Below are 26,508 nucleotides of genomic sequence, written 5' to 3' on the forward strand. Positions count from 1 at the left end.
TGCTTTTTCTTAATACTTCCATTGTTAACACTTCCATTGTTAAGGAATATGCTTCTTTCATCCCCACATGGTACCCTACTAAATGTGGTACCCTACTAAAACAATCAAAATTGCAAAAAACCGCATCTAAAATAGTATAATAGAAGCTGAGTTTTTCACGGTAAGCCTTAATCCCGTCCCTCTTCCCCGCTGGGGATAATTTCAAAAAATCTCTTCTTAGTGTACATTCTCGTGACGTACCCTAACCGTGTACCAAATTTCAACTTTCAACTCCTAATCGTTTGGGCTCTGCGCTTATTATTATCAACCCATCTCGATTATATATTCAATATATATAGATTGTTACGTTTTAGTCATTTATAGCCAGCTAATGAATTCTTCTTTTCAGTCTATCAATTTTTATAAAGATTGCCATAATTTAAGCGAATAGTGATAATGTTCTGTGTTGAGTTTATTCTATTATTTGACTTTTTTGTACTGTGTTTTTTGTTTCATTGATTTGATCTGCTTATAATAATCAAAAAATCTTATAGAGGAAAAATGTCTGATTATAGTGACAATAATATAATAAAATTTATAATATTAATACTAGCAAATCTATATTATCATTACTTATGTGATGTAGATTACCTTCATACTTGTCATTGGTTGGTGCAGAATATTATCCTGTGTCTGTTATGGGAAAAAATTTTCCCATATTTCATAGAGTTAAAGGTACATTTATTAGTATTATAAAGCTATGTTACTTTAATTTAGTAGAATGTTTAAAGACTTATATTATGTTTTTAGCTTTAGAATTAATTTAAAACAATTTTAAATGTTATACAATAATAACTTTTGTACTTAAATAAGTTTTTAAATGAATCAAACACTTCAAAACCTTTTATATAGCACTAGTTAAAGACAAATGTTTAATTGAAATTCTTAACTAGTCCTTTGTAAAAGGTTTTTAAGTGTTTGATTCATTTATTCATTTACACGACTAGTGTTGTGTTTTTAAATATTTTATTAAATGCTATTAGTTAAATATCATTATTTAAAAATTAATGTTTTGTTTTACAAATTATACAAATTATATTATTTTTTATTTTTTTGTTAAACATAATTTAATTAATCAATTTAAAATGGTGATTTATATTTAGTATTGAACTTAACATTGATTGATCTTCCTGGAATGACCAAAGTGCCAGTTGGCGATCAGCCACACGACATAGAATTTCAAATACGAGATATGCTTTTATCATTTGTCTCCAAAGATACCTGCTTGATTTTAGCTATTACTGCAGCCACTCAAGATTTAGCTACATCAGATGCTCTTAAATTAGCCAAAGAAGTTGATCCTGAAGGTATAATATTTTACAATATTTATATTTGAAATTTTTATTTTTCCAGTTTTAAATTTGACATTAGTGGATTTACCCGGAATGACTCGAGTTCCTATTGGAGATCAACCATTGGATATAGAAAAGAAACTTCATGATCTCATAATGAGTTATATAACAAATAAAAATTGTTTGATACTCTCAGTAACTCCTGCTAATTCTGATATTGCTACATCAGATGGTCTTAAAATGGCAAGAGAAGCTGATCCTGGAGGTTAGATATATTTGTCATAAAGGCATGAAGTGTGATAGAGTAAGAAATAAAAAATTACTGAATACTAATAAGGTTTTGTATTATTAATATAAATAACATTTATAATTAGAAGAATGGCTTTTTTCCATTATTAAAAAACAATAAAATTAAGACAACAGCATGACATAAAACAGTGTTTGTTAATATCTTTCTATAGAGAGTAAATGTGTATGTGTTTTTTTAATGAACATGACAGACAGTTGATTTCAAAATTAAATTTTGATATATAAATTATGCCAATCTAGATCTAGTTAGGATCTGTACTTATTTAAATGCTGAATTAGAAATAGTGGGTAAAAAAATATGTATATACCGTATATTCATGTCCCTTGGTTTACAGGTGCAAATTTTTCAATAAAAATTGTTAAATAGAAATCCATAAAATATTTTATCTTCATTAATTCAAATAAAAATTTATAATCTCAGAAATCATATTCACACTTAAATAGACAAAAATTAAATATTTTTGAATTTCAACAAAGGTAATGCTTTGTTTCTATATCACCAGGAACCAGAAAGATATAATAGAAACAGAATCATACAAAAAAATCTGTTTCTGTTTTGTATCTGCTACACCAAATTGAGTACAGAATTTCTCAGCTGCACCTCATGGCCGATAACAGAAATAATAAGAAAAAATGGATGACAATACTTTGGTAATGCTGCAAATTTTGTCAGTGTGAAATTTGTTGCTTACCAAGGCAAAGTTAAAAATCAATCATAAACAATTCTTTTTTATTCTCCTCCTCCTCAGTTTAATTTGAGAAGTAAAAAATGTTTACGAGAACCTTCTTTTTTATTTAAGAACTTGTTAAATCGAGGCGTGCACAGAAACTAGAGGATGATAATTATTTTTTCAGGTATTTATTGTAACACTAATCTGTATGATAGTTATTTGGCATTTTGGACTACCTTCTCTCAATGAAAGGTTATAAAAATTTTGTCTAAGTTACTTCAGTAAAAAAAGAAGAACAAGTACTTCTGAAAATTTTTTAAAATTATTAGTATGACTTATGGTATCATACTATTTATTATTTAGTGTTAAATTTTATTTAAAAAATGTGTAACAGGTATATTACTTAATGTTACTATAGGAAATACTTAATAATTAATACAGTTTGTTATTTTATGCAAATTTTCATTTACACAAGACATATTGGTTGTGTATGCTGGGATCCTACTGTATATAGAATTGAAAAATATTTTATTATATAATTTCTGATATTTTTGTGAATATTTAATTCTTTCCATATTTTTTGTAAATATTTAAAATTTTTATAATCTGAGTTAAAGCATGCTACTCAAAAACTTTTTCTTAATTAATTAATTAATTAAATTATAAAGTTATTAATCTTAAACAGTAAATAATATAAAATAATATTAAAGATTGTGCATGTAAATAATATATATGTGTGTGTATAAATATATCTATTTATTTGTTTCCTTATTATTTAAACATACAAGGATCTATTAAAAGTTTGACAAAACTATCAAAACTATTTGTAAAGGTATTTTATTACAATAATTTCTATATAACAATTGTTTTCATCATATTAGGTTATTATTTTATACAATATAATGAAATAGTATATGATGATCTGTTACTGTTTTAAATGTATTATGTACACTTCAAACTATTGGCATTTAAGTTTGAAAGATTAATCATTGAAATTATTTACAATTTAAATTAAATCATGTAATGATTTAATCCAAAAAGATTAACTAATGAATTTTCTTTTAAATTAAAGTTTTCAAAAGAGAAATAACAGTGAAATGTATTTGTATTTTTTTCCAGATAGGCAGATTTTAATAATTAGTCAAATATTTTTGATGAATAATTTTTATTTGGTTATATAAAAACTAGCAAAGAATGCCCAGTGTTGCCCAGGAACTCTGAGAGGATTGACTTGTCCTCTTTATAAGATAGCATGTGTTTCTTGCATGGTGACAGAGTAACTATACAAAATTTGGTGCAAATCAGTCAAAGGATTTGACAATTTGTAGGGGATGAAATTAGGAAGGAGTGAGGGTCTGAATTTTAAATAGTGTATATTTTTTGGAGGATTATAGAGAATAACTACATAAATTTTATCCAGATCACTCAAAAGTTTGGAGGTAGAGAATGAAATCAGAGAAGAGGAGTCTGGTCTGAGTTTTATGGTAGTCCATATTTCCAGTATGGCACCTAAAACTGAATAGATAAGATAATAAATTTAAAAATCCCACCAGGTTGTGACAGGGATTGATCTTGAACGGAGCAGGCAAATGATGATGCGAGACAAATACTGCAGTAAGAAATCTTTCTTGTGCATTTTTCTGTTTTAATGTAAAAATAATATATAGCCTAGATTTATCTGGAAGGAATAAACTTCCCAATAGTGAAAGAATTGTAAAAATTAGTTTAGTAGATTGAGATTCCCTCCAACTAACAAACAACCAAACATTCTCACTTTATATATTAGTATAGATTAAGAAAAACAATGTTTACATAAACATTTTTGAAAAATAAAGATTAAGTAGATATTTAAAATATGAAACTAATATTGTACTGTGCAAAAATATTATAAATCCATTTTACAAATTTTTTAATAGAACCTTGTATCTTTCTTTTTGTTTTGAATATTTTTTTTTTCTTGTTAAACATTTGCTTGATATTTTTTCATGGATTTGTTCTCGAATAATTTAAAAATAACGAGAATGTGAAAATTCAAAAATTAAATTTTATGAAAAATAATACTTTACGTAAAAATAATAAATGAAGATGATTGCCGATTTTTGTAATTTTATATAAAAAAATATATATAAGTAAAAACTAGAGAAATGTAAAATATTTTTAGTTTAGTTATGGAACTATTCATTCATTTAGTTTAAATTTTAAAATTTGTATATCTTATATAAATTTATAAATTTATTTTTTTATTAAATGATCTTACTCTTGTGCACAATATTTAATAAATTCTTATTTGAAGTTTTTGGAAGGAAAAAAAAATGAAAACTCCAATTAACTATATACAAAATTTCCAGTCTCGACCAGAAATCAAGTTACTTCAATTCAAAAACTTTCTCAAAAACGGGGTTAGATAATGATTGGCACGACTCTGTTGTGGACAGGAAAAGTGTGATGTACAGGGGAAAGACTACTAAAATTGAGAGCCTTTATTTTAAATTAACTTTAAAATATGATTGAAAATTGCAGTCTAGTGTTATGTAATATCACAGTAAATAGTTTCTCATTACTTTTTAGATTTAAAAAGTTGGAGTGTGTTTGTTTTTTTATGACTTTTTCAACTTAAGAAAACATTAAAAATGTTTAATATGAATGAGTTGACTGACTATAAGCATTCTTATTTGATTATTTAGGAATAATCTTGTAAGACTTTCAGTTATTCAGGATGGGCATAGTCTTTTTTGTATTATAAAATTTTATTACATGACAACAACTACAGGTACAATTAACAGATTTTAACAATGTAAGGCAAGATATAAAATTTTTTTGACTCAATAAACTTCTACACGTGTCTTTTGTGACCCAGAGTACATTTCGCCAATATGCCATTTCTTGTCGAGCTTTCTCCAACATCTCTACATAGACAGAAGCAATAGTATCTGTTATTCTCCTTAGTGTGTCAACATCGGGTATACGTATCGAATAGATCATTCTCGACATAAGCCCAAAGGAAAAATTTGTTGAGATATTGGATTGTCATAGTGTTGACTGTTGTTGTTGATTTTGCAAAGATGGAAAGGAGTGGGTGGAAAAAATGAAAAGAAAATACCAGAAAAGGAAAAAACTTTAAATGTTTATTTTTTGGGGCAAACCAAACACTGTTAACTAACAGATTTTTAAAAATAAAATGTAATGAAAATGAAGAGAATGTATGCCTACCCCTATATATTGTATTTAAATCATTAGATAATTTTTATTAAAACTGTTTGTAAAAATAAAACAATAAAAGAGATTAGATTAGTAATGATGAAATAAAGGTTTTAAGAAATAATAAAAATATGGTATAAATAAATTAAAAATTGTATTGTTGACAGTATAAACAGAAAAAAATTATGGAATTATTTAAGGATGTTAAAAATATGAAATTATATATTTTTCACATTAAAAAATTTCATATTTCATTTTTAAAGTAAATATAAATCTTAAATTTAACAATCTGAATCAAATATTTTTTAACTCCATGTCTATTTTAATTTTTTTTATTACAAAGATTAAATGTACTGTGTTTGTTATTTATTAAACAGCATTTAATATATTTTTAAAATAAAATTTAAAAATCAAAATGTTTCATATTTTTATATGAATACATCAAAAATAGTTTATAAATTGAATGTATTGGCATAATAATCAGTGTTTTACTTTTCAGAATGTTGAAAAACTGATTAGTTTAAAGGAAGTATAAAGTATATTAATTCATGTGTTTATAAGGATTGTGGGTTATGATTATTAAATCTGGATGTGAACTTTAATGTATTCAATATGTATAATAATTTGAAAAATTAAAATGTACTTAAAATATAACCTTATATAATTTATTTAATGTATTAATTTTTAAATGTTTTTATATACCATTTATTTTTCAGTTTTTTTTAATTTTATTTTCTGTTACTTTTTATTTTTTACCATATTTGTTCCTATTTTTATCTCTGGGGTTCTTGTTTGGGGAAGTAATTTGTTGCCCTTTGAAGCATTAACTTTTTTAAATTAAATATAGTATTTTAAAATTTATACTTTTAATATATGATATGATTTAGTTCAGAATAACAAAATTTTTGTGATAATGTTAAATTTTTTTTAGCTTTTAGATTCATTTGGTTGGATTTTTGATTGGTAAAATAGAATTCGTTGTTTATAACAAAGGAAATATATATATTTTTCCTTTGGGGAAGGGGAACAAAGAGGGGAATATATATATTTCCTCTCTTTGTTATAAACAATGGTTTATATATATAAATACGTACATACATAATTAATTTTGTGTCATACACATTTTTTGTATCAAATTAAAAACAAAAATTATTTTGCATTTTTCTTTTGTTTATTCATCAGTTTTTTTATTGTTTATAGAGAATATTAAAAAATAAATGTAAGTTCTGCGTGTCTAACATATTTTATTAAATATTTTCAGGATTACGAACAATAGGAGTTATAACAAAGTTAGATTTGATGGATGATGGTACTGATGCTCGTGACATACTTGAAAATAAAATATTTCCTCTTAGAAGAGGTAATTTCATAATTTATATAAAAAATTCAAAAAAATAGCGAAAGTAATTAAATTTTGATGTTCGATTGAACTAAGCTATGAAATATTAAACAATAGAAAATAATTTGTTAATTGATTATTTTAAGGTTATGTTGGTGTAGTTAATCGAAGTCAGAAAGATATTGAAGGAAGGAAAGATATTAGGGCAGCTTTAGAATCTGAAAGAAGATTTTTCCTTAGTCATCCTGCCTATAGGTTAAAACATATCAAAGTTTTATCCCCTAATTACATTTAAAATTATTATAAACTATTTTTTAACGACTAATGCAAATAGTTCCATTATTGATTGCAATAAATAATAAATTTATATATAAATATTTTAGTCATTGTAGTGAATAATGTATAAAATATTTATATATAAATGAAAAATTTATTTTATCTTGATTTATTTATAGAATATAAAATTGTACATTAATTTAATTTTACAAATGCTTTGTTTTGACTATATAAAAATTGTTATAATTATTATGTTATTATTGTTCAAAACTATTACAATTGCTTGAAATTGATATAATTAACTTTAATAATCAATAAATTTAAACAATATAATTTTTGTGATTATATCATTCATTGTTTTTACAATTATTAACACGTGTATTTACTAATTGAAAAAAAAAACTTACATTTGTAAACTAATAATTTTAATTTTATTCTATAATAATAAAATAGATTTATTTCCACAGAAAAACTATACGACAGTATAATTCAACGGTGTTTAGAACTTTACAATAGATATAGTTTTATTTGTTAATCCTTAAAGCTTGTTTTAAAGATTAACAAATAAAAACTTTAAAGTTTTGCATTAAGCAATAATAAAGTTTTGCTTTATTCTGTTAGGCTACGATAAATAATTTTGAGATATATCATAAGGACTAAAAATATTTAAGTACAATACATTACTACTCAATAAAATTGCAATTGTTAGGTTATCTACTTTTTTAAAGTTAAAATTTTATTGATTTATTGTATTGTTTTTATAATTTTTATGTAATTGTAAAAAGTCAAAATTGATTGATGTTTTCATTCACTAATTCAATAGACATTCAAAACTTTGTATTGAATTTTCATACAAGAAATATTTCAAATGAAATTAGACTGATATAACTAAATGTTTTCAGTTGCAGCTTGCTTTTCTCCACCATTTCACAATACCACTTCAGCCACTGTGGTATTCTGAAACTTGTATGCATTCATATAAAAGCATTACACTTACACAAAAATACTTACATTTAGTAACAAAGAAATAAGAAATAACATTTACAATATAATACTTTGTAGTAATTCATATTAAAAAATCTTAGCATTAATGGTTTTTTGAATTTTGACATTTGTTTGTACAGTACAGTCTGGAATTAATCTGATTACATAAAATTATTTCTTTTGAACACTATGATAATAATAATATCAACGGTAACAACAACTTTTGGATAACACTTGTATAAAATGCCATATCGTGCATGAAATTGTATGAAACGTCGCATCAAGAATGTAATCCCTTTATAACATGCAACTCTATTGTTTGACTTCTAGATAATCAATTTCATATGTGTTTTAGGAATGCATTATGTCTGAAAATCAGTTTGTCTGTAATAAAATAAGAAACTTTTGTAAGTTTTGTTAGATGATAAGTTTTCTTTTTAATATTAGATGTAGGTTGCTTTAACTTTAGATTATCTTTGATTTTTTTTTTACTCCTAAAAAAGTCAAATATAGAAGAGGCAAAATGTATTATTATGGCAATGTTAACTGATTAAATAATATGAACCAATGCATTAAAGAAGAAATGAATCTCTACAGCATGGCAATTCTTACTAGACAATAAATCTTAAGAGATAAGTTTAAATAATATGACGTGCACATATCGAATCCCCATTGGTAGAAAAGATATTTGAAATAGCTTGTGGATTCCTTTCGTGTTCGGAATTTCGGAAACAGGGCACGTTACAAATTTAAAAAACCTTTAAATTAAAGAATCCGGTTCCGACGGAAGAAACAAATTAAGCCCGAGGAAGAGCCCGGGAGGGGCATCGATAACGTTTGCCATTTTGAAATTTTTCGTGCCGGTTACTGGTTGTGTGTTGAATTTATACAGCCTGGTGTAGTGAGAAAGTGCATTAAATACATGTATAAATTTAAATGTATTAATAGATTTTCAAAGATTTAGATAATTTCAAAACCTTGGCAGCAATTTTAAGTTTAAATTTGACAATTAAGTTGATCTGCTAAATTGAAATTTTGTTCATTTTTTTATTTTAAACAAAAATTTTGATTATTTTAAGTACAGTAGAATCTGCTTATGTGATAATATTAGACAACTTATAACAATAATTTATCAGAATTAGCATGTTCCAAAACATCTAAGATATACAGTGAATGTTAGTATAACAGAATTGAGGGGACCATTGAAATATTTTCACTATATTAAAATTTAATTCTATTTAAATACAGTCAAAATGCAAGGATAAAAGAAATTTCTTGATAAAAAAAATTGCTTACGTTTTTGAAGTAAGAAAGTTTTTAAAAATACAGTTTGTCTGTTAGTATTTATATGGAATCAAATTTCATATTTTCAGAATGTAAGTTATGTTAAATTAGAATAAAAATTTATCAAAAAATATCATGAACGAACAACTAAAATAACAATATAGTAATACTGATTAGTTAGAATCCTGCCTCTTTAATTGTTATTTCTGCTTGAAGCCATTATTTTCCGATAAAAGAAGTTAATTTTTGTGTGTCATTTCTTTAATTAAGGTTTTTTTGATAAAATCCAGTACTGTGACACAGGATTCCAGTAGGTCAGTGGTTCTCAAAGCGGGTGCCGCAAGTACGCCACAAGGGTGCCGCGAAATTACGCCACAAGGGTGCCGCGAAATTTTTAAATAATTAAATTAAAATTACAGTAGAGACTCGTAAATCGGCACCCCGGTAATCGGAATCGCCGGTAATCGGCACGATTTTCAGTCGGACTGTGTCGTGCCGAATCGAACGTTTTTGATACTAAATTTACTTCTAAAGTATAATTTTCATGTTTTTATATTCTTCAATATATTTATTTTGTTTGTACAAAATGCAGAAATAATTTTTAACGACACGATAGCCTCGATTATTATTATAAAAATTTTCGTTAGGCTTAAAATCGACGAAAATTCAACACGAAGCGACACGCAACGGAGAAAAATTTGAACATCGGACAGGTTAATATATTTTTTCGTACATAAACCGTAATCGGAACAAATCCGTAATCTGAACAACCCCAGTCCCCAATTGATTCCGATTTTCGGTTCACTACTGTACTTAAAATAATGGAATTAAAGTATTAAATTAAATAAATAATTAAAACAACTATAAAAAATGAATATTGGTTTTTTCTACTAATCTTGTTACGTCACCACTCGTCTCAGTGACTCGGTAATTGGCGACACGTAAATACTAGATAAAAAACGAACTAGTTACTAGTTGTCTGTTCTTCTGTTCCTGCAGTGAGTAGAAGTGCAATATAAATACGTTGAATGCAGTAAGTAGTTGTTTTTATTATTGTTATATGTTCAGACAATAACGAAAAAGCTTTATATACAAATATTTTTCTTCTTTACAGCAAGAAAAAATAAATTAACAACTTGTAATTAAATTTTATAATAAAATATTGAAGTTAATTAAATTATGTCGTTCAGTATTATGAATAATTTTTTCATTAAAAAAAGAAAACGTGAAGATTCTAATGATCAAGAAGTGGTTACTGGTAGCAAAGCTAAGGAATCAATTAGCACTAGTAAATCATCAAAAATTGAGAGCTCATTTTATCACCTTTATAATAATAACTTTTGTTTTGAATGTTTTTGTGTTGTTTGGGAATAAACTTACTTTAAAAAACTTTTATTTTTTTCAAAGACTTTTCATCCTTCATATCTTTACTAACCGTAAAAAAGCAAAAAAATAATAATACGGTATTAATAATAATAATAGGGGTGCCGTGAATTTTGTTTAATAACTTCAGTGTGCCACCAGACAAAAAAGTTTGAGAAACACTGCGGTAGGTTGTCAGGCGATGTGCCTGACAACCTACCATTTTGTTTAATTCCTTTTTGCATGTTATCTAATATTTTATTATTTTTTTCCAAAGAAAACTGCTTTTGTTTTTGTTTTTTTTTTATTTTTTTCTCATAAACTTAAAAAAAAATAAACTGTAGAGTAATAACATCAAAACAAAACCATAACTGAGGATTAAAATCAGTGTTGCCAGTTGAACTAGACATTAAAATTAATGTTGCCAGACTGTTTGACATAATATTCATCATTTACTAATAATGAATGATTTATGCATTTATAGATTTTGTTATAATGAAACTATTCTTTTGTAATGGACAGAATTTTTATTAGGTTAAACTGAAATTTTCATTATAATGGTATTTGTTAAACTGAAACATTTTTGGATTGAGATGAATAGGAAATTGATGGGAGATTGTTATACTGAAAATTTCGTTAAACTGGCATTTGTTATACCTACATTTCACTGTACTTATAAAACTTCACATATTGTAAGCATTATTTTAGATATAGTTATTATTTTCTTAAGGTAATTTTGGTAATTTTAAGTTGTCTTTTTGCTCTATTAGCCTCAGCATTTAGCTGACATTGTGAAGTTATCAGTTTAAAATAATGTTTAAACTGGTTAAATCATTATTTGCTCATAATACAGTAGTTTAAATTGCTGAATTTCTTATTTAAATTATACACTGGATATTAAAAATGATACTGCAAAACAAAAAACATAATAATAATAATAATAATAATAATAATAACTCTCCCGTGGTCACCACCTGGTCGTGGTGGGAGAGCCCAGTAATTTTACTGATCCATAGGGCAACGCAGGCTGGAGCATAAGCTCCTGGTAGGGACACCCATGCCAGTAAGGTCTATGGGGAGAAATGAAGCTAAGAGTGACCACGCCCACATTCTGTGGAGATATTCATCATGGTAATAACTAGATCAAAGTGTGATACCGGCTCGGACGTCGCCCGGGTTAACAAGGTCCGCGTTCGTGAGTTAGGCAGAGGCTCACGTTCGAAAAATAGGCCACAGTCTCCCCTGGTTACCGGTGGCGAAAGCAGCACCGGCCCAAGCATGGCTACTGCAATGCCCTCAACAGATGTGAGGAACAAACCCAGCCTTGGTGTTTCTGTGGCAATGCATCCACAGACCACAAAGGCTGGAAAACCACGCCAACGGATGAAATGGACAGTAGAAATGAATGAGTTTATCATCCATACTTATTACACGATCACAAAACTTGAAACAAACATGACAGCATACAGACAACAAATACACCATAAATTCACACAACAATATCCTCATTTCACTGTCACTGAACAAAGGGTTGTTGATCAAAAAAGAACAATTATACACAACAACCTTATTCCACAAACAACACTTGAACTTATCAAACAACAGGTTGCTGATCAAATACATCAACAGACAGAAACATCTAACATTAATGAAGATCATGTAACCTGTCAGGATAATCCAGCAAAAAGCATTGATAATAACACACATACAACAATTACCACTAATGATACTACAGACATTTCCTCATCCATCACTGATAACATAGACATGGATTTAGTTAATACACTCTCACATATATTTCAGGAAACACTCACTAAATATACAGGCACAGATCCCACACAACGACCACGAATACCAAAAATCAACACGTCAAAGGAAGTAGGAAAAACACTAAATTACGTAAACACTCACTTACTACCACACTACATTCATTCAATTTCTACACTCTCAGACATTCATACATTAGTTTATGCTGGGGCAGTCACAGTAGTGACACACCATGGGCTGAAAGTACAATCACAGACAAACACACAGAAAACAAAATTCTATCACAAGCCTGCCTGGCAGAGAAGAATAGAAATACAAATAAATGACATTAGACAGCAATTAGGCAAGCTGACACAATACGCTAAAAACAACATAACACCCAAATTAAGGAAACAGCTCAAAAACATTTTCAAGAAAGTAAAAACACACACAAAACACGAACATCACAACACACGCATTACAGAATACATTGATACACTAAAACAGAAACTTGCTGCCAAAGCACGTAGACTCAAACGATACAAAACATGTACACTACGAAAACAACAAAATAAATTATTTACAAACAATGAAAAACTCTTTTACAGACAAATTAATAACAAAGCAAACACTGATACACAGCACAGTGGCACACCAACAGAAGAAGAACTCACAACATATTGGTCTTCTCTTTGGTCCAGTGCTGTCACGCACAATGCTGATGCAGGCTGGATCGAGGAGGAGAACAGAAACTTGCACAACATACCAACTATGCCCCATGCTGAGATAAACATACATGATTTCCAATACACTGTCAACAGAACACACAACTGGAAGACACCTAGTGTAGACAACATTCACAATTTCTGGTACAAAAAGTTCACATCACTGCACCAGGAACTAGCTAAATACCTAACACACATTATCATGAATCCACAGGACATGCGAAATTTTCTTACTCAGGGCATCACCTACATGAAACCTAAAAACAACAATACCACAGACCCCACACAATACAGACCAATTACATGTCTTCCAACACTTTACAAATTATTGACATCCTGTATCGCAAACAAAATATACAAACATGTTGAAGAACACGACATTCTAACAGAACAACAAAAAGGTTGTCATCAAAACCACAGGGGATGCAAAGAACAGTTACTCATAGATTCAGTCATTCTACGGCAAGCACACAAACAACACAGAAAGATACACATGGCATATATAGACTACAGAAAAGCATTCGACAGTGTTCCACACAGTTGGCTGCTACATATCCTACACATGTACAAAATACATCCATCACTCATTGCATTCTTTCAAAACACTATGCAGCACTGGAGAACAACACTACATCTCAGGGTTAGTAACACTTCCATACAAACAAACCAAATTTTTATTAGGCGAGGAATTTTTCAAGGAGATTCCTTGAGTCCTCTCTGGTTCTGCTTAGCCCTGAACCCATTATCCAACATGTTAAACAACACGCAATATGATTACAATATCAGACACGAAAAAACAACACAGTTTACACTGTCACATCTCATGTACATGGATGACATAAAACTTTATGCATCCACACAAAAACAACTTCATCAACTCCTACAAATCACACATTCATACACCAAGGACATACAAATGGAATTTGGCCTAGATAAATGCAAAACAGTTCACATAGAAAAAGGAATCCTGAAGAAAGAAGATTTTGCACTTGGAAATGGAGACGTTATTGAATCCATGGAAGAGGGCGAGTTCTACAAGTATTTAGGATTCCAACAGGCCAAACTAACAGAACATACACAAATAAAGCAAAGATTAATTAAAGAATACCAAAGTAGGTTAAATGCTATTCTCAGAACACAATTAAATGCAAAACACACAGTTAAAGCAATAAACACATATGTCATCCCAGTACTCACATATTCTTTTGGAGTTATACATTGGACTCACACTGATCTTGAGCAACTCCAAAGGAAAACAAGAACAACACTTACTAAGCATAAACAACATCATCCTAAATCCGCCACAGAAAGATTAACCCTTCCACGTAAAGATGGCGGACGTGGCCTGATCGACATAGTTAACCTTCACTACAAACAAATACAGTCACTGCGAGAGTTTTTCTACAAAAAACAAGAAACATCACAATTACATAAAGCAGTAACTCTAGCAGACTCGAATAACACACCATTAAACTTACACTCACATCATATGGACACAACACAACATATAAAAAGCATAGACACCATTAAGCAATCGTGGGCTCGAAAGGCACTCCATGGCAGGCATCCTTACGATCTGGCCCAGGATTTTGTTGACAAAACTGCGTCAAACAGCTGGTTAGCTTGGGGATGCCTCTTTGGGGAGACGGAAGGATTCATGATTGCCATACAGGATCAGGTCATAAATACTAAAAACTACAGAAAACACATACTCAAAGATGCAACACTCACAAATGACACATGCAGAAAATGTCACATCATGCCAGAAACTATACAACACATCACCTCTGGTTGCAAGCTCTTGGCACAGACAGATTATTTACACAGACATAACCAAGTAGCAAATATAATACACCAAGAGCTTGCAAAGAAACACAAATTAGCAGACATCCACGAACCATATTACAAATACATTCCACAGACAGTATTGGAAAACAACACGCACAAAATGTACTACGACAGAGCCATAATCACAGATAAAACAATTTACCACAACAGACCAGACATCACACTCATTGACAAACACAATAAAACCACATACATTATAGACATATCCATTCCAAACACTCACAATATACAAAACGCATGCACTGAAAAAATTAGCAAGTACACAGAACTCGCCCAGGAAATAAGGCATCTGTGGAGGATGGATAAGGTGCTTATTGTACCTGTTGTTCTACGACAGAGTAATAATGTACTACGACAGAGCCATAATCACAGATAAAACAATTTACCACAACAGACCAGACATCACACTCATTGACAAACACAATAAAACCACATACATTATAGACATATCCATTCCAAACACTCACAATATACAAAACGCATGCACTGAAAAAATTAGCAAGTACACAGAACTCGCCCAGGAAATAAGGCATCTGTGGAGGATGGATAAGGTGCTTATTGTACCTGTTGTTCTCTCCTCTACAGGTGTCATACCACACACACTACACAAAAGCCTGGGCACATTAGAATTGAATAGAAACACATACATCACACTACAGAAGGCCACTATATTGAATACATGTCATATTGTGAGAAAATTCCTGAATACAGACACACACACTGATACACTTCTTTAATTTCTGTTTTGGTTACTATGCCTTGACTTTGGTCCGGCATAGTACACAGCCACCGGTGTTAACCGAGTATATCTAACTTAACCCAACATAATAATAATAACTCTCCCGTGGTCACCACCTGGTCGTGGTGGGAGAGCCCAGTAATTTTACTGATCCATAGGGCAACGCAGGCTGGAGCATAAGCTCCTGGTAGGGACACCCATGCCAGTAAGGTCTATGGGGAGAAATGAAGCTAAGAGTGACCACGCCCACATTCTGTGGAGATATTCATCATGGTAATAACTAGATCAAAGTGTGATACCGGCTCGGACGTCGCCCGGGTTAACAAGGTCCGCGTTCGTGAGTTAGGCAGAGGCTCACGTTCGAAAAATAGGCCACAGTCTCCCTTGGTTACCGGTGGCGAAAGCAGCACCGGCCCAAGCATGGCTACTGCAATGCCCTCAACAGATGTGAGGAACCAACCCAGCCTTGGTGTTTCTGTGGCAATGCATCCACAGACCACAAAGGCTGGAAAACCACGCCAACGGATGAAATGGAGAGTAGAAATGAACGAGTTTATCATCCGTACTTATTACACCATCACAAAACTCGAAACAAACATGACAGCATACAGACAACAACTACACCATAGATTCACACAACAGTATCCTCATCTCACTGTCACCGAACAAAGGGTTGTTGATCAAAAAAGAACAATTATACACAACAACCTTATTCCACAAACAACACTTGAACTTATCAAACAACAGGTTGCTGATCAAATACATCAACAGACAGAAACATCTAACATTAATGAAGATCATGTAACCTGTCAGGATAATCCAGCAACAAGCATTGATAATAACACACATACAACAATTACCACTAATGATACTACAGACACTTCCTCATCCATCACTGATAACATAGACTTGGATTTAGTTAATACGCTCTCACTTATATTTCAGGAAACACTCACTAAATATACAGGTACAGATCCCACACAACGACCACGAATACCAAAAATCAACACGTCAAAGGAAGTAGGAAAAACACTAAATTATGTGAACACTCACTTACTACCACACTACATTCATTCAATTTCTACACTCGCAGACATTCATACATTAGTTTATGCTGGGGCAGTCACAGTAGTGACACACCATGGACTGAAAGTACAATCACAGACAAATACACAGAAAACACAATTCTATCACAAGCCTGCCTGGCAGAGAAGAATAGAAACACAAATAAATGACATTAGACAGCAATTAGGCAGGCTAACACAATACACTAAAAACAACATAACACCCAAATTAAGGAAACAGCTCAAAAACATTTTCAAGAAAATAAAAACACACACAAAACATGAACATCACAACACACGCATTACAGAATACATTGATACACTAAAACAAAAACTTGCTGCCAAAGCACGTAGACTCAAACGATACAAAACATGTACACTACGAAAACAACAAAATAAATTATTTACAAACAATGAAAAACTCTTTTACAGACAAATTAATAACAAAGCAAACACTGATACACAGCACAGTGGCACACCAACAGAAGAAGAACTCACAACATATTGGTCTTCTCTTTGGTCCAGTGCTGTCACGCACAATGCTGATGCAGGCTGGATCGAGGAGGAGAACAGAAACTTGCACAACATACCAACTATGCCCTGTGTTGAAATAAACATACATGATTTCCAATACACTGTTAACAGAACACACAACTGGAAGACACCTGGTGTAGACAACATTCACAATTTCTGGTACAAAAAGTTTACATCACTGCACCAGGAACTAGCTAAACATCTAACACACATCATCATCAATCCACAAGACATGCCAAATTTTCTTACTCAGGGCATCACCTACATGAAACCTAAAAACAACAATACCACAGACCCCACACAATTCAGACCAATTACATGTCTTCCAACACTCTACAAATTATTGACATCCTGTATTGCAAACAAAATATACAAACATGTTGAAGAACACGACATTCTAACAGAACAACAAAAAGGTTGTCGTAGAAACCACAGGGGATGCAAAGAACAGTTACTCATAGATTCAGTCATTCTACGGCAAGCACACAGACAACACAGAAACATACACATGGCATATATAGACTACAGAAAAGCATTCGACAGTGTTCCACACAGTTGGCTGCTACATATCCTACACATGTACAAAATACATCCATCACTCATTGCATTCTTTCAAAACACTATGCAGCACTGGAGAACAACACTACATCTCAGGGTTAGTAACACTTCCATACAAACAAACCAAATTTTTATTAGGCGAGGAATTTTTCAAGGAGATTCCTTGAGTCCTCTCTGGTTCTGCTTAGCCCTGAACCCATTATCCAACATGTTAAACAACACGCAATATGGTTACAATATCAGACACAAAAAAACAACACAGTTTACACTGTCACATCTCATGTACATGGATGACATAAAACTTTATGCATCCACACAAAAACAACTTCATCAACTCCTACAAATCACACATTCATACACCAAGGACATACAAATGGAATTTGGCCTAGATAAATGCAAAACAGTTCACATAGAAAAAGGAATCCTGAAGAAAGAAGATTTTGCACTTGGAAATGGAGACATTATTGAATCCATGGAAGAAGGCGAGTTCTACAAGTATTTAGGATTCCAACAGGCCAAACTAACAGAACATACACAAATAAAGCAAAGATTAATTAAAGAATACCAAAGTAGGTTAAATGCTATTCTCAGAACACAATTAAATGCAAAACACACAGTGAAAGCAATAAACACATATGTCATCCCAGTACTCACATATTCTTTTGGAGTTATACATTGGACTCACACTGATCTTGAGCAACTCCAAAGGAAAACAAGAACAACACTTACTAAGCATAAACAACATCATCCTAAATCCGCCACAGAAAGATTAACCCTTCCACGTAAAGATGGCGGACGTGGCCTGATTGACATAGTTAACCTTCACTACAAACAAATACAGTCACTGCGAGAGTTTTTCTACAAAAAACAAGAAACATCACAATTACATAAAGCAGTAACTCTAGCAGACTCGAATAACACACCATTAAACTTACACTCACATCATATGGACACAACGCAACATATAAAAAGCATAGACACCATTAAGCAATCGTGGGCTCGAAAGGCACTCCATGGCAGGCATCCTTACGATCTGGCCCAGGATTTTGTTGACAAAACTGCATCAAACAGCTGGTTAGCTCGGGGATACCTCTTTGGGGAGACAGAAGGATTCATGATTGCCATACAGGATCAGGTCATAAATACTAAAAACTACAGAAAACACATACTCAAAGATGCAACACTCACAAATGACACATGCAGAAAATGTCACATCATGCCAGAAACTATACAACACATCACCTCTGGTTGCAAGCTCTTGGCACAGACAGATTATTTACACAGACATAACCAAGTAGCAAATATAATACACCAAGAGCTTGCAAAGAAACACAAATTAGCAGACATCCACGAACCATACTACAAATACATTCCACAGACAGTATTGGAAAACAACACGCACAAAATGTACTACGACAGAGCCATAATCACAGATAAAACAATTTACCACAACAGACCAGACATCACACTCATTGACAAACACAATAAAATTACATACATTATAGACATATCCATTCCAAACACTCACAATATACAAAACGCATGCACTGAAAAAATTAGCAAGTACACAGAACTCGCCCAGGAAATAAGGCATCTGTGGAGGATGGATGGGGTGCTTATTGTACCTGTAGTTCTCTCCTCTACAGGTGTCATACCACACACACTACACAAAAGCCTGGGCACATTAGAATTGAATAGAAACACATACATCACTCTACAGAAGGCCACTATATTGAATACATGTCATATTGTGAGAAAATTCCTGAATACAGACACACACACTGATACACTTCTTTAATTTCTGTTTTGGTTACTATGCCTTGACTTTGGTCCGGCATAGTACTTAGCCACCGGTGTTAACCGAGTATATCTAACTTAACCCAACATAATAATAATGTTTATAATGATAACAAATATATTTGAAACTTGTTCATGTTTGTTTTTTAAATATTTATTTATTATTTTTATGTGAAGGAACAGGGAGTTTATATTATTTTATTATTATTTATATATTATACATTATAAATATACAAGGGCTGTTTCCTTTTCAACCTCTGGTGATCCATAAAACAAAGACAAGTGTAAATAACAAAATGAATTTATTACCAAAAGTTAGGTACAAACATGGTTACTTTTTGACATAATCACCATGAAGATTGAGGCATTTGTCTATCTTCACGGTGATTATGTTGAAAAGTAACCAAGTTTGTACCTAACTTTTGGTAATAAATTCATTTTGTTATTTACACTTGTCTTTGTTTTATGGACCGTCGGAGGTTGAAAAGAAACAGCCCTCGTATATTATATATATATATATATATATAATGAAGTAAGTATACATGAAATAAAAACTGATTTATATTTTTTAATGTGTTATTATTTTTTTGTAGACATATGGCAGATCGAATGGGAACACCATATCTTCAGAGGTTATTAAATCAACAACTAACTAATCATATTCGTGACACATTACCGTCATTACGTGATAAATTGCAGAAACAAATGCTATCAATGGAAAAAGAAGTAAATGAATACAAAAATATTCATCCAGATGATCCAGCTCATAAAACAAAAGCTATGATGCAGTAAGTTGATAAATATGATTAGCAAAAAGTAATTGTGAAAAAATGAATTTCTTTATTAAAAATGCTATAAACTTTAATATAAATTTTATTTATATTAATAGGTAAGAAAATTTTTTTAATCTAATATTTACTATATTACATAATTAGATATTATTATATTTACTAATTACATTATTAGACTATTAGATTGTGTCCTCGTGGTAGTATGAAACCAGAATATAAATAAATCTGAAGAGAATATTTCAAAATATATTTTGGAAGTCAAATTTTGTGTTTATATTTTTTACAGTTTATTCTTAATTGAAATAATTATCAGAAAGAACTGTTTTATATAAAATCAATTTTCTTTTATATAATTTGCTTGTAAAATAGTTTCTTTTTTAAATTCATATATATTTATCTGGTCAAATATTAAAAATATTATTTATTTCTAACAAATTATCTTTATTGTTTCTAACAAATAACTTCAGATGTAATAAATTTTTTGTTCACTTCAACTGTAAGTTGAACATTAAGATCAAATCTGTATTTGTAAGATTTTTGCAATTTTAATATTGTTGAATTCACTTGTTTTGTACAGTTATTTAATTTATACAAAAGCTCTCATTTCTATGTAGCTTTGTAATTCAAATGTATTGGATCTACCAGAAAATTCTGTCTGTTTTTGAATTAAAAGAAAATAATACATTTTCAATTATTAATATTTACTGAACAGTATAATTTCTATCGTTACTATTGACCTCTTATCAATGTGTTGGTAAATTACCATTTCTGTAGAATGTTTCATCTTTGAAGGCAAAAATCTCAAGCAGTGCTTGGTTGACATCTGCTTCATCTTTGAATTTTTTTCCTTCAAAAAATTTTTCACAGAGAGAAACAGATGATCATTAGATGGTGCATGTGTCTGGAGCGTATGGTGGATGTGACAGAATTTCCCAGCCTAGCTCTGTGATTTTTTAGTAAGTTGCCAAAACATCATGTGGCTTGGCATTGTTGTGGTGCAGTATAATTTGTTTTTTATTGACCAGCACTGGTCCCTTCCTTGAATGCTTTGGTCAAATCATCCATTTGTCGACAATACATTTTCAAATTGAACCTTTGAGTTTGAGAAGCTCAGTATATTGGTCCTTTGACATCCCATCATATAAACAGCATTCTCTTATTGAGGCTCAAGCTCTGTTTCAAGGGAGGAGAAAGGTTGTCCAGACTCACAGTATGCTCTTTTACTCACAATGTTCTCATATGTAATTCACTTTTTATCACCGGTTATCAATTGGCATAAGAATGGTTCATTTTTGTTCCAAGCAAGCAGAGATGTGCAAATAATGACTCAATCATGTAAATTTTTTTCACTTAACTTGGGAGGAATATTTATACATCAATCCAAGTTTCTGAATATGGTCTGAAATGGTTTGGTGTGTTGTGTTGAGCTTTTCCGCAATCTCTGATGTTGTCAAAAGAGGATCTTGTTGTACGATGGTCCTAACAATATTGTCGTCGACAGAGATGGTCTCTCCCAGAGCATGGCTTGTCATTCAGATTAAAACTGTCTGCATCAAATTTTTTTAACCATCTCATGCACGTTCTGTCGGAAACTGTATCTTCACCAAAAACGTTCACCAAATTTTTACATGCTTCTGTAGCATTTTTACCTTGTTGGAATTCATACAGAATGCAATGCCATAAATGATCTTTATCAATAGACATGTTTACACAAAGAATCTCACTTGATACTGAGATGATGAAACCTTTGTTTCAGTAAATTTAGAACAGCACATATGTAGAAATACAATGGTAAAAAGAGGCAGCCATGTATGTTTCAAATGAACATGTTCGTGTGTGTTGAAACTTGATATGTCAAAGACAGACAGAACTTTCCAATAGACCTAAATATATGTAATAAATATAATTCAAATATATATAATGGCACTTTGTATGAGATCCTATTAGATGAAACAATTTCGCTGTCTGTTTCAATAAACTGTCCTTTGATGATGATGATATACAATTTCAATGTTATAAAAGCTATTTGATAAGTTGTTTAGATGAGATGAATGAAATGGTTTTAAACATATAATCATAGATGTTAATAGTTACTAATTTGAGCATTCACTGTATTTTGTAAAAATTTACATTAATTGCTTAAATTATTTATGGGTCTAAACTTTTGCATTGTCCTGAGTTGAGTCTGCATAAGTCGTCATAGGTATAACTAGACACTGTCGGTTAAGTAGTCAATTTTCTGTGGTTCCGGCTGACTTACATAGGCATTAACATTAAAAAAATTCTGGTTTACTGGACACTGTTTAACTCATCGCCACTGGATAAATCTACATACTTTTACTTAGGGTTTATACAAAAACCGACTTTTTAAAAAACCGGTTTACGAATCTCAACTTTTCTACGAAACAGGTTTTAACTGGTTTTTGAATTTTTGCCCAAAAAATGGAAATAAGGGATATTTACAACTTATTTTAAAACTTTTTCATTTATTTAATATTTATAACATTTTAAAAATATAACAAAATAAAATCGACTAACATCTACGCAAAACAAAACAAAAGAAATGCTAGAATATTACATTAAACTATAAAATTTACTCCATATAAAACCATGAAGGCAAACGAATAACAATGAATTCCTACAAAATATTATTTTATTTCTTATTTTTCATAAGAAAATATGATTTTAGAATGCAAAGAAGTTCTCTAGATCTATTGCTCAACCGTGTCCTTATTTTTCACAGAAAATTGCCAGAGATAGAAAAAGCTCTCACACTTGCTACTGAGTTGGTTTGCTTCTCTTTAAAGCATTAAATAATAAATCTAAATTTTTTGTTCTTCTCTTTGTACTCTCTAATACTAAAAACTCCTTCTTTAGTGTGTTAGGGCTGGACGAAGTCACTTTTTCAAGTTCTTGAAGATATTTATGTGATCAATCTTGCACGACCCAATTTTGGGGATGTAACTCGCGAAGGGTTGCTTATAGAGATGACTTTTTGCTCCTGTAGCTATGCTCTACAGCTCTGATAAGGTCCCAACCGTCTCATTCAGAACTTGAATTGCACGGAATTGGATGCTTTTTAGGCGTAGGGGGATTTTTTGTTTTGTAGTTAGTTTTATGAAACTGTATTTAACAATATTCCCATTTTATGCCAGAGACGATTTTGTGTCAAAATGTTGATGTTTTTAATCAAATAATTAATTAATTTTTATGTTTTAAGTCTAGGCTTAAAAACTGGTTTTTTACTTGGGAAAAACCAGGTATAAAATTATACAAATTTCTTCAAAAAACCAGTTTTTCAAAACTGGGTTTTAAAAACTGACAAACCCTACTTTTTCTGCCCCAAACTCATTAAGACGTCAGATAAGTCAACTCCCCTCCTGGAAAAAGTGAGTTCACACCACATAGCTTAACGTCACAGCAGAATCCAATTGCATTTTCTCATCTTTCATTCATGTGTTATTTGCAGCAAGTGTTTCACATTTCTATTAGAAATGAGTATCCAAAACCTAACAATGTTTACACTGAAAGAAAAATATGAACTTGTATCTGAATTTGAATGTAATAAAACCTTCCAAGAACAACATCGGTGGGAATTCTGAAGAAAAAAGAGGAAATTAAGAAACTTTTTCTTGGGTCTTCATCGTAGCTGTCTCGATAACGCCAGAGAAAGTTGCCGTACAAAGACGTCGAAGATGCTCTGGCACATTGGCTAAAGCCGTTCGTCGAATCTTCCCGTTTCAGGGCCCAATACCGAAACAAATAGCGATGGAAATCGCCGAAATACTTGGAGTAGAAACCAACTTTAGTGCCAGTGATGGATGGTCAGAGAGTTATATTGCATGTACTGTATAAAGCACTACTGTATTTTCACAATTGTAGTTTTGTGGTTATTTTCAACTTTGTTTTAGTTGTCACTTCGGATAACTTGACACATTTCCACTTTCCCTTGGGATGTCGACTTATGCGGACTTCACTGTATGTCTTTTTTGGACAGATGATAAAATTTGCTGTCATTATACTGTTTATTTTTAAAAAACAAAATCATTTTCTCTAATAACATTTATGAGGCTTTCAATAAGAAACATTTTTGAATAACATTCAAAAATGTTTATTATTAACAGTTAATTTTTGAAACAAACTATAAGTTTTTATCATTATGTATTTTAATAATAAAAATAATGTTCCATTTTTCTTGCATATAAGATTAAAATCCTTTGAAAAATTTCCTAATTATAATATAAAAAGTTCTTTGAATTACTGTTTTTCCAAATAGTTTTTACAGTAATAAAAAAATTAAGATATTTTTTAAAAATGTTTTTTGTTATAAAAATTTGTTTTTGAACTGATCAGTTCATTTGTTGTTTTTGAAATGACCAGTTCATTTATTAATAATTATTGTTGTAATAAAGTGCATTGAAATTAAGAATAGTTTACTTTCATAGTATTTTATTATACATCAGGAGGCTTTATTTCTGATCAGTTTTCATCCAGTCAAATCCTAACATTTCACATTGCTTCACAACACTATCTGTGCTGCAATTTATAATACTTTTACACAATATTAGTTATATAAAAATTAATTAAATAACTACAAATAATAATCTTAAAATTTAATGAGGAATAGTGAAGGGTAAGACAAAATTAAAATAATGTGAAACAAATCAATGAAAAAAATGAAAAATAGAAAGTGGTAAATTCATTATGAAGCATCAACACATTGAACTTTGGATCTCTTGCAGGGTCTAAAATATTTGACTTTGAGATTTTAGATTTTTTTAGTAATATACCCAAGATTTCCTTAAGTGCACTATTTTAATTTTTTTTCGTAAGAAGCCTGTTTGTACACAAACATTTTTGGCGACTGAATCGGTGAGGCCAATGTAGCTTATATTAGATATAATTTGTTATAAAATTTCTTATAAGATAAATTTATTTTATGAAATTTAATGTTCAACTTTAACAGATTCAAAAAAAAAGTAGATTTTAGATGATTGACTTTTACATGACCTAACAAATTTACGAAATTATTAAAAAGACTGAATTATTAATATGAAATAACTAATCTAACAATGATATGTGAGCCGTTTTCTTTGAAAGTGGTGTAAGTCCATTTTTGACAAAAAGTTAGTTAATGATAACAATGAATGCAATCTACTATGAGCTTTTTATCTATAAACAGTTTTTAAAAAAATCCTTCAAAATTTTTATCATTTTGTCAATATAAATTTACTTAGTTAATGAAATTACAAATATAATTACTCTAAAAGTGGTGTAAGACCACTTTCTGCAAAAATTTACTGTATATTCCTACAGATTATTATACCATCACACAACAATGCCGAAAACATAAAAAGTTTATTTTACATGAAATGAAACGAGATGATTTTGTTTTGACAAAACCACTAGAAAATGCAATTCTAAGAACACAAAAAATACTACTGGTGAAGAGGTAAATTGGCTGAAGATATGCTGGATACAGGTTTTAAAAAACAAACCATATACGATGCTGTATAAAACTTCATTTGATGAAAATGCAGAGTTTAAAACACTAGATTTATCCTCCAGACGAGGAAGACCACGAAAATTTGAAAATATTATACTAGCACCTTTATATCATCATGCCAGGCTCATCACATCTGAAAAATTCAACAATATGATGGATCTATTACCTTATATTCCTTCAATACATCACAACTATTTTCAAAAACTTCCTCATAATGATAAAAATTAAAAATGGTACATATTAAGTTGTAATTAAAGTCATTTAAATGGCATTACCTGAAGAAATATTGAAATAAAGCCTTTTTATTTTGTTTTTTTTTACATATTTAATAAAAATTAATAAAAAAAATTGGTTGATTCAATTGAAATCCCATATTTAATATTTCATAAATGTATGATTTTCACATTTTGTTGACTTTGAAAGTGGTGTAAGTCCATTTGAGGTCA

At 30.4% G+C, this 26,508-nt stretch overlaps 1 protein-coding gene across 4 annotated transcripts in view; it reads left to right on the plus strand.

Moving 5' to 3' along the window:
* Window positions 1-26,508, plus strand: part of LOC136975971 (dynamin-like) — a 104,200-nt gene that overhangs the window by 37,587 nt on the left and 40,105 nt on the right. For 2 of the 4 annotated variants that reach the window (XM_067271159.1, XM_067271161.1), the window contains exons 4-7: window positions 1,143-1,346; window positions 6,771-6,869; window positions 6,995-7,103; window positions 20,359-20,553. In XM_067271159.1, the coding sequence (XP_067127260.1) occupies window positions 1,143-1,346; window positions 6,771-6,869; window positions 6,995-7,103; window positions 20,359-20,553 (607 nt within the window). Of the gene's footprint in view, window positions 1-1,142; window positions 1,347-1,392; window positions 1,597-6,770; window positions 6,870-6,994; window positions 7,104-20,358; window positions 20,554-26,508 lie in introns of all 4 variants that reach the window. The other 2 variants (XM_067271160.1, XM_067271163.1) reach the window with 1 other exon arrangement.

The sequence above is a fragment of the Centruroides vittatus genome, unplaced genomic scaffold, assembly GCF_030686945.1.
Source record: "Centruroides vittatus isolate TY-2023 unplaced genomic scaffold, ASM3068694v2 contig_392, whole genome shotgun sequence".
Lineage (NCBI taxonomy): Eukaryota > Metazoa > Arthropoda > Arachnida > Scorpiones > Buthidae > Centruroides > Centruroides vittatus.